At 58.2% G+C, this 9,573-nt stretch overlaps 1 protein-coding gene across 2 annotated transcripts; it reads right to left on the bottom strand.

Annotated features, from left to right (window-relative positions):
• Positions 1-300: 300 nt before the first annotated feature.
• Positions 301-8,024, bottom strand: KIF12 (kinesin family member 12). Of its 2 annotated transcripts, XM_080668983.1 has the most exons (19): positions 7,896-8,024; positions 7,760-7,825; positions 7,591-7,669; positions 7,305-7,432; positions 7,117-7,192; positions 6,417-6,551; positions 6,115-6,250; positions 5,061-5,152; positions 4,769-4,925; positions 4,089-4,207; positions 3,902-4,006; positions 3,221-3,323; positions 3,049-3,139; positions 2,772-2,858; positions 2,316-2,406; positions 2,141-2,245; positions 1,259-1,359; positions 1,045-1,166; positions 301-721 (listed from the first exon to the last, which is right to left on the bottom strand). In XM_080668983.1, the coding sequence occupies exons 1-19, from the start codon at positions 7,919-7,921 to the stop codon at positions 582-584; spliced, it is 1,959 nt and encodes a 652-aa protein (XP_080525109.1). In that variant the 5' UTR covers positions 7,922-8,024; the 3' UTR covers positions 301-581. The 2 variants fall into 2 exon arrangements, with proteins under 2 accessions (XP_080525109.1, XP_080525110.1); XM_080668984.1 differs by lacking the exon at positions 2,141-2,245 and having other exon boundaries at positions 7,896-7,990.
• Positions 8,025-9,573: the final 1,549 nt, after the last annotated feature.

The following is a 9,573-nucleotide window of genomic DNA, read 5'->3' as shown; positions in this document are numbered from 1 at the left end:
GCCCCTCAGCCCGCCACCTGCCCCAGCTCAAGGCCGACTCTGTTTCCTTCAGGTCTCCTCCTTGGAGGTGCTCATCATTTGATTCCCTGTGCTGTCCCAGTGGCGCATAATAGCTGCTCAGTTAAAATGCGTGTAATACATGAAAGGAGATGGAACCTGGGATATTCCTGGTCAGAGGGGGACACACACTTCTGCCAAGACTCCTTGCCTTCTCTTCCTCAGACTCCCCCGAGAACCCCTCGTCCAGGATGTCCCCATGGGAAGTGAGTAACTACCCAAAGGACAGGACCAGCCAGACTTGGAGCTGAGGCCTCTTTATTGTCATGTACATTTCATCACCTGCTGCCTGGTTTCTCCTGAATCCAGTCTCATTACTCACAGTCTGGGGTGGCACTTTCCCTTTACTCCCCAAAACGGCCCTCCAGCCATCACCCCTGACCCTCAGGAATGGTCCTTGCCCAGCCAGGCTGCAGAGTGGATGGGCAGCTGCTGTCCCCATTTAAGAGATGGGGAGACTGAGCCCCCGAGCAAAGAGCCCAGCCCAAGGTCACAGGGTGGTCTCCTGTGTTTCCAGTCTGCGCTCAGCAGGGAGGGAGGACTCGGCTAGGGCTCCGTTTGCTCTCATGCGTGGGTGGCTGGCTCCGGCCACGTCGCAGGGAGCTGCCGATCTGGTCTCTGAGGGCCTCCAGTCTCCGGGCCAGGTTTGGAACCGTGGCCCCACCTGAGGGGGACGGTGACACTCGAGGCCTGCACGACCCTGAAGTCATCAGGTCCCTACATCCTCTGGGGAAGCTTCAGATGGTACCTACTCTCCCCCCGCCGCTCCCCGCCCCCCCCATAAACCCTGGACGTTGGTGTACATCTGGGCATGAAGGTGGCCCTAGGAAGAAGAGAATTCCAAGTTTTGAAACTAGAAAGATCTTAGGAATTACCTCCTAACCTGTGCCCTATTTCAGAAATGGAAAGACTATGTTCCGGAGAGGGTGAGTTCTGGCCTGGGATCACAGAAAGCCCTAAGGGCTCCTCCCTCTTTCCCTTCTTCACCTCTCAACACCGGCGCTGACGTATTTAGGGGCCCCGGGGGCAGCGGGGGTGCAGAAGGTACCACCTCCTCCTCGGTGAGAATCTCCGCCAGGACTCGGGTCTGAGTCCAGTCGCTGTGACTCCTGGGCCAGGGGGAGTTGGGTGGTGGGAGGTGAGCCTTCAAGTGCCCAGGCCTCCCCCAACCCCCGCCCCAGTGCCCCAGGCCTGGGCCCACCTCTCTCTGGGGCACTTGGCAGAGCCAGGGCTGCATGGGGGCACCAAGGGTGGGGGCCGGGCAGACAGGGGAATGCCGTCGGGGGCCTTAGGGCCAAACACCTGCAAGAAAGACCACAGCCGACACTGGTGACCTCAGCCCTGCCTCTCTGTGCCCCCCTTCCGGGTGCTGATCACAATGCCACCAGCCCTACCACACCTGCCCCAGGGGGCACCAAGACTGCCAGATGGGCATAAAGGGACGGGGTCTTGGTTACTTCTTCTGTGGGCAGAATCCTCAGTGCCCAGAACAGGGGCTGGTACAAAGCAAAGAGCTTAGAGGAGAGTCAGTGAGCGAGTGAGTGAAGGAGTGAATAAGCAAATGCATAAATGAGTAGCATGTAAGTGAAGGAAGGAATAAGCAAATGGCAGAGCGAGTTTCTAAAAGAAGGCAGGATGGCCGAAGCCGGTTTTGCTCAGTGGATAGAGCGTCGGCCTGCGGACTGAAGGGTCCCGGGTTCGATTCCGGTCAAGGGCACGTTGCCTTGGTTGCAGGCACATCCCCAGTAGGAGGTGTGCAGGAGGCAGCTGATCGATGTTTCTCTCTCATCGATGTTTCTAACTCTCTATCCCTCTCCTTTCCTCTCTGTAAAAAAATCAATAAAATATATTTAAAAAAATAAATAAAATTAAAAAAAAATAAAAATAAAAGAAGGCAGGATGGGAAGAGGAAGGCGAGGTAAACAGTGATTCTGAACCCTGGGCAGGAGCCCAATCAGCCACTTTCTCCATGACCCAGCCTGGGGCCTGAGGCCCTGGAGCTCTGGAGCCTCCTGGGCTGACCCCTGGATCAAGGCCTCCAGCTCTCCTAGCCTCCCCTCACCCCCACCGTGGCCTTTCCTACCTGGGGCAGGTGGAGCTCCCGCTGTGGGCAGGCCCAGTGGGCCAGTGGGGCTCGGCACAGGGGGCAGAGGTGGCAGCAGGGGCAGGAGCAGAGGGGTGGCAGGGCCTGCAAGAGGGCATGTCAGAGGCTCCCTGTCATCCCTGCTCCTCCCCCTTCAGGCTGGGCAGAGACTCACATGGCAGGAGGGAGCTGGCACCATCGCACAGGGACATGGTGGGGCTGGGCCAAGGGGACGCTGGGGGAGGTAGCAGGCAGAGAGGAGGCGCCTGGAAAGAACAGGGGGTCTGTGCCTGCAGCCCTCAACCCCACCACCAGGCTGGTCCCCACATCCCCCGTTTTAACAAATACCCCTGGGCACTACGATGTGCCAGGCACCGTTCGCAGTGCTCAACATATGAACTCATTCGACCCATCTGTAAAACAGCCCTACTCGGTGGGCACCGTATCACCCCCATTTCACAGCTGAGGAAGCCCAGGCAGTGAGAGGTGGCCTGACTCACCAAGGTCACCCGGCTAGTAGGTGGAATTTGAACCCAGGTGGTCTGAATCCAGAGGTCAGACCCTTAACCGTTCCATTTTCCCACCTGCCCTGTGTCCCAAGGCCTGTCTCGGGGCTGCTGGCCATGCTCACCGCTCCAGCTCGTGGACCTGCTGGGCCAGGACGTGCTGCTCATCCCGGGCCAGGTCCCGGCTCCTCTGCAGCTGGCTCTTTTCTTTCCTGGGAAGAAGAGGCCCCAGGGAGGTGACAGGAAGCAGGGCTGGTGGGGGTATCAGCCAGCCCCGCACTGCAGTATGAGCCCCAGCAGGAAGGTGGGGCCAGAAAGGAGTCAGGGAGCGGGGAGGGGGCCGCTTGGCGGAAGCAGCCCAGCAGTGAGGGGTGGGTACGGAGTCACCTGGCGAGGCCCTACCTGAGCCTCTCATTCTCCAGCATGAACTCCTGGAGCATCCCATAGAGGTTCTGCTGGGCCCAGGCCACGCGGGTCCCGCTGAATCCAGAGGCTGCAGGGAAGGGAGAGATGGCTGGATCCATAGGAGCCCAGATGCTCTCCACATCCCCCCTGCACCCCCGGGAGCTCATACCCTTAAGGTCCATCTGGCTCAGCTGGGACCGTAGAAGCCGGTTCTCCGCCTGGAGCTGCAAGATCTCCGTTTCCAGGCGCTGGGGCTGCTTTGCCGTAGGGGACTGCAGAGAGAGGCCCGGAGCTGCCATCCGCAGTGGCGCAAGTGGTGCAAGGGCTCCGGGAGTGGGGAGTGGGGGAGCCTAGAAACCAGCCCATGCTTCCCTCGCAGGCTTTGCATCCTGGCACAAGGCTACGTCCACCTGGAGGGGGCACCTGGTCCCAATGCATTGAAGTGCCTATGGCCTCAGCTGTGTGCCAGCAGGGCAGGGCCCCCTCTAAGCTGGACCCTGCTCCAAGTCCAACCCAAAGTTCTGTTCACATCTTGGTTCAGACCCGAAACAAGACTCCACATCAGACCCCAACTCAACTCAGACTTAATCACGATACCAGCTGGGATCCAGGCTAGACCCTGAATCATAACCCAAATCAGACTCCCACCTGAGACCTGCCACAACTCTGACCGTGACCCTGACACTGACCCCATCCTACCCAGTCATGGCCCCATCATCAAGATTTCAACTCTCATCCTAACTCTGACTCAATCCCAGATTTCAACTGTGACACCAACTCAGGTTCCAACTACTGCCTGACCCCCAACCATCGCCCCTGCCACCCCTCTGCCTGTGTCTGCCTCATTCACCTTGGGGGCCTGGGGCCGAGTGGTGACCCGCTGAGCTCGGCTGGCGTATCGCAGGGTGCTGAGGGTCTCAGGAAGGCACTGAGCTGAGGGCGACACGCAGGCCACCTGGGGAGGAGGCCCCTGAGTGTTCCTCTCTGGGAGCCCCTCCCTCAAGCCCCACTCTTCCCTGCCAGCCCCCCTCAGGTACCATGAGGGTGACCCCGCGCCCCCCCAGTGAGTCTGCCAGCAGCTTCGTGAGTTTGCTGTCTCGAAAGGGGATGTGGCTTTGCTTCCGCCGTGGGTCCAGCAGCAGGGAGATGCAGTGGCCTGGGTGGGAAGAGCAAGGCCCAGCGAGGTTATACCCCTTGCCCAAGGCCACACAGCTGGTCTGTGCAGAGCAGGACCCTCCACCCACGCCCCAATGCCCAACACAGGGCCTGGCACTCGGCAGGGGCTCAGGAAATGTCTGGCAAATGGATTGAATGAAGAGGCGCTCCCTGCACGTCTCCTCAGCACGTGGCCGAGGAAAGCCCTCTGGGGCGGAGGTGGGGAGACAGGTATGTCCCTTCTTCCCTTGCTAGGCCTCCGCTTTCCCAACTGCGCGAGGACAGGCTGAGTGTCCGAGGGCTCATACTCTGCACTCGAGTGTGCCGACCTCCCAGGTTAGAATGCAGCTTTATTCTAATAGAATCAAGTTTATGGGGTTTCTAGACTCATCAACAGTGTTCTAAGAGGGGAGACATGAGTCAACAGCAAGCTGAGGCCTGAAGGAGACCCGTGGCCCCTGGCTCACAGCTCTTCATGCACTACAACCCCCTGTCTCATCCTCCTCCTCCCCTGCTCCCCTCCTCCTGCACAGCTACAGGCCGGGCAAGAGGAGGGACTCACCCAGGGCCAGCAGGCTGCGGTTGATGCTGTTGGCCTCAAGCATCAGCTCCCCACGGGATCCGGTGGCCGCCACCTTCTCGCTGCCAGCCAGGTCTACAAAGCACAGCTTCCCACCGGCAGGGTGTTCCCCGGGACCCACGGGAGGCATCTGCTGGGACTGGGGGATCAGGGCTTGGTGGGGACTTGATTCCTACTCCGTCCTCCTGTGCACACCCAAGTTGCTTTATACACCCCAAGGCAGACCCTTGCTGAGGGTCCTGCGCCAGCTTCTTCCCCAAGCTGGGCCACTCACGGTTTGGTGGTGGATATGGAGTGTGAGCAGGGCATGGCTTCGGCTGGAGGCCTGGTTCAGGGTGTGAGCGGAGCTCCTTCGACGGCTAAGACCTGGAGGGGGAAAGCGGCAGGAGCTGGGCCTGATAGGAAGAGTAATAACAGAAAAGGAGCAAAGGCATCCTGGGGCGGGAGGGGCAGCTGTGCAAAGGCTCCGCGGCGGGGAAAGAAGATGATGGGATGTGGGGTCTGGCTCTAGCACGAGCAGGGGAGAGGGGTATAGACAGAACTGAGTGGAAGCATGTCAGTCAGAGTCACGTTTGATAAACGTCCCTCAAACTGCTGTGTGAAGGGAGGAGAGAGAGCAGAGAGATCAGCTGGCATAACGCTGGCAGGAGCCTGGAGTCTCACCCAGGACCAGCCAGCAGGCTGCAGGTGAATAATGAGACATCTCATAAACACTGGATGGATGAATGAGACTGGAACAGAGGGGCCCTATAGGCTAGGTCAGTGGTCAGCAAACTGCGGCTCTGTTGACTAACGAGTTTGCCAACCACTGCCTTAGGGAAAAACACTTAAAAAACATTTTAATAATGTACTAAGGTCTTTAACCTGAAGTCAAAACTTCTGGGTAAGGGTAATGCCTTACAGCAGTGGTCGGCAAACTCATTAGTCAACAGAGCGGCAAACCGCGGCTCACGAGCCGCATGTGGCTCACGAGCCGCATGTGGCTCACGAGCCGCAGTTTGCCGACCACTGGGCTAGGTTATAGGCGTGACCTTGCCCTCAGGACATTGGAAGGGTCTGGAGGGTCTGGAGGCTGACTGAGGCAGAGGTCCTGGACTGGAAAGAGAGTGGGCCCAGAACGAGTTTGAAAGGCAGAATCAGCAGGAGGTCTCGGGTGGGATGGGGGCATCCTTGGGCGGTGTCTGAATTGTTGTTTTGCTGGCCCTTAGCTCCCACAAGGGTCATCTCTGATCATCCACAGCTCCAGCCAGGGGCCCCGAGTGCATTCAGTGAGCAGTAGAGGGACGGGCTTCCCTTGAACCCCAAAGCTCCCCTGAGACAGCACGTACCCATCTGCAGAAGTTCCATCAGGGCCCCCAGACTCCCAAACTCCACCACCCGCAGCTGCTCCACATAGAAGCCCCGAGTCTTGTTCCAACGAACAGGGAGGGGCCGGGGAGACCCCAGGCTCAGCAAGTCTAGAACCTGGGAGATGAGGGTGGAGTGTGAGGGAAGGGGCCCGAGTCCAACCACGCCCCTCCCAGACCTTACCAACATCAGTCCCCACTCCCCGACTCTGCCCCCTGACCCAAGCTCCTTGGGAAGCAAGGCCCCCATTCAATTGTGCACTTTCATTCATCTCCGTCCCCACCTGCTCATTGTAGATCTCCAGGTAGGAGGCGTGGAGGGTGACAGGGGCGCCCAGGTGCTGCACACGGTCTAACAGCCAGGCGAAGGTCCTCTGCATGATGCCAGCCAGGCTGGGGGGTACAGGCACCCCCTCTCCCTGGGGCCAGAAACACTACCACAGTAATAACTACCCTTCCTAGCGCCCTTACGTACTATGCCTCAGGAACTAGGCCAAGTTCTCGTATCACATCTCATTTACTTTTCTCACAGTCAGTACTATCGCTTCCGTTTCACAGAGGAAGGCTGAGGTTGTCAGTAAAAGGGACAAAATTTGCCCTAGCTGGTTTGGCTCAGTGGGGGACTGAGGATCCCAGGTGGATTCCGGTCAAGGGTAGGACCTCCCCCCACCCCCCAGCCCCACCTTTGTGGATTCTATCCCAGTAGGGGGCATGCAGGAGGCAGCCAGTCAATGACTCCCTTTCAATCATTGATGTTTCTATCTCTCTCCCTCTCTTCCTCTCTGAAACGAATAAAAATATATTTTTCAAAAAGGGACAAAATTTGAAGTCCCTATTGGGCAAATCCTTTCACCTCTCTGGGCCTCAGTTGCCTTGTCTGCAAATACAGGGGGCTGCTCGCACTGTGCAAGGCCCTTCCCTGTGGGAGCCTGCGCTGTCAGTGGCTCCTCACCGACCCTGACCCTGGAGGGGAGCTCAGCCCACCTGGGGAGGAGGCCCCGTGAGGGTGTAGGTCTTCCCGGAGCCGGTCTGGCCAAAGGTGAAGACGGTGCAGGAGAAGCTGCGGGCGGCAGGGGTGTGTGGCTGGATCTGGGCAGCGGGCGTGGTGGTGGTGGTGGGGGGACGGGTCAGGGCAGTGCTGGGGTGCGGAGCATCCCCAGGGCCTCACTCACCCGCGCAGCGCCAGCTCCCCGAGTCGCCGCACACCGCTCGCCCGGAACACGTCCTCCTGGGTGCGCGCCCCGTCCAACACGGCGCCGAAGCGGAACGCCACGTCCGGGCCCCCGCCCGGGGGGCTCACCTGAGGGAGGGGGCAGTGGAGAAGGGGCGGGGCCGGGCTGGGGGGCGGGGTCTGGGGCGGGGCCTGGGAGGGCGAGGCCTGGACAAAGTTGCCTGGGGGAAGGGAGGAGGCGTTCTCCGGTAGGATTTTTAGGTTCTGGGGGTGGGAGGGTTCTTCACCTGCAGAGTCCTGGTCCCCGAGCAGTGCACCGCGCTCTGTTCCCCACGGCGCAGCTCGGCAGCGCTCATGGGACGCACCCTGGGGTCCGACGGGAGGGTGGATGGTTCATCCCGATGTCTCCATCGGTCCCTTCCTCTCTCAGGCACAACCTAGCCACCCTACACCCACCTGAGCACCACCTGGATGGGCGTTTCCGGCCCCTCTGGGCCCTGCTCCAGGCTCCGCGCGGGGTCCCTGTGGCAGCAAGGCGAGTTAAACTATCCTGTGCCCAGCGGGCCTCGAACCTCCCAGAATCTCTGCTTACCCATCGGGGGATCCCCGTTCCTCCATGTCCTGCTGTGCTCGCGGAGTTAGCTCTGCTCCCGTCTCGTTCCTTTCCCTCCCCACTACCCTCCCTTCTCCACCACACTGCGACTGGCTGTGCACACCTACATCTCCCACCCCATCCCCCCTTCCCAGGCAGTCATCCATCCGGAAAGGCTCGGCCTGCCCGGGGCCGCTAGTTAAAGATTTACCCAGCCTCACCTCTGTGGTGGAGAAAGTCTCTCTAGGCTAGGGACCCCCAGCTAGGGGGTTCTGGAGTCTGAGGATCCCTTGCTCTTGCCCAGTCACATCAGGAGGGACCACCCAGACCAACCTCCTCTGTGTACAGATGGGGACACTGAGGCAGGGATGGGAAGGCCACATGGCAAGCCTGGGCAGAGCATGGACCAGGCCCTTCCTACTCTGCTCCAGTTTAGTAATCTCCCTCCCTCCATCTCCCTCCCTAGCAGCTCTGGCTTCTTCACTTCCGAGGGCCCAGGAAGGGGAGAGGCAGAGGTGAGTGGGTGGGGCCAGGTCTCAGCTCTAGGAAGACCAGGCTGGATTGAGTTCTTGACAGAGGTGACAGAAGGGCCCAAAGCATCTGGTTAAACATTGGGCCACCTGCTTCTCCAATGCCAAGGCTGACTCAAGGCCAGGACTGCTGTTTAACCCCGTCCTGGTCTGACAAGATGTCTGTGAATGAGCTGAGGTGGGGCACTTACCCATTCATAGCCAGCCTCCATGCAGGGCACTGGGCAGAGGAATCCCCTAGTCTTGCTAGGGAGTCAGGTAAGTACTATCTAGGGTGCAGGGGCTTTGCAGGAATACAGAGGCCTCTGGGGGCAGGAGGTGAGGGTGGCAGATGTGGGTGATAGGGCCTTTTTTAGCAGGAAGGATCCGTAGAGAGAGTTAGGGAAGAGCTACCTGTCCCCGCTAAAACAGCAGAGAGTCTTGGGCAAGTCCTTTCCCTTTCTCACCCGCTTCCTTCCCGTAAAAAGAGATGAATGATTTTACTTAGTTGTTCTGAGATTTGGATGAGACGGCGTTACAGACAGACAGTCCCTGACTTACAATGGCTCAACTAAGGATTTTTTTTGACTTTACAATAGTGCAAAAGCAACAGGCATTTCGTAGAAACTCTACTTTGAATTTTTCATCTTGATCTTTTTCCCAGGCTAGTGATGCGCACGAAGTGAGATGCTTTCTCATGGTGTTGGCAGCAGCAGCGGGCGGAGCTCCCGGTCAGCCACACAATCACGAGGGCAAAGAATCATTGGCACTCTCCAGTATAGTATTAGATGAATTTTAGACTTAATAGATTTTTAATTTACTATGGGTTTATTGGGCCATAACCCTATCGTAATTCGAAGAGTGTCTATATTGGAAAGTGATTCATAAATTGTGAAGATTTACCTAAAAGCCAAAATAAAAATCCCTAGATGATCTTCAAGATTCCTTTCAACTCTGAAGTTCCTTAACCTATTACATATTTTTTAATCTTAGGGCAAGCATTACTATTCCTGCTTTTCAGATGAACACACACACACACACACACACACACGCAAGAAAACAGAGGGAAGGCAGGGGAGGCTAAGGAGAAAGCAGCTATAAATGGGAGATGAGGTCTAAACCGGGAACTTCGAGCTCTAAGTCCTGGTGCTATCTATCTGCCCTGGCAG

The sequence above is a fragment of the Plecotus auritus genome (genome assembly GCF_963455305.1).
Source record: "Plecotus auritus genome assembly, chromosome: 5".
Taxonomy (NCBI): domain Eukaryota; kingdom Metazoa; phylum Chordata; class Mammalia; order Chiroptera; family Vespertilionidae; genus Plecotus; species Plecotus auritus.
Note: the sequence above shows the minus strand (reverse complement) of the source record. Positions and strands in the feature narration are given on the sequence as shown.

Coding starts and splice junctions, on each gene's coding strand:
- KIF12 (XM_080668983.1), bottom strand. CDS start 7,921: ATGGAGGAACGGGGATCCCCCGATGG. Junction 5,153..6,114: donor GATGGAACTTCTGCAGATGG/GTACGTGCTGTC, acceptor TTCCCCCTCCAG/GTCTTAGCCGTCGAAGGAGC. Junction 3,324..3,901: donor CTCGGCCCCAGGCCCCCAAG/GTGAATGAGGCA, acceptor CTCTCTCTGCAG/TCCCCTACGGCAAAGCAGCC.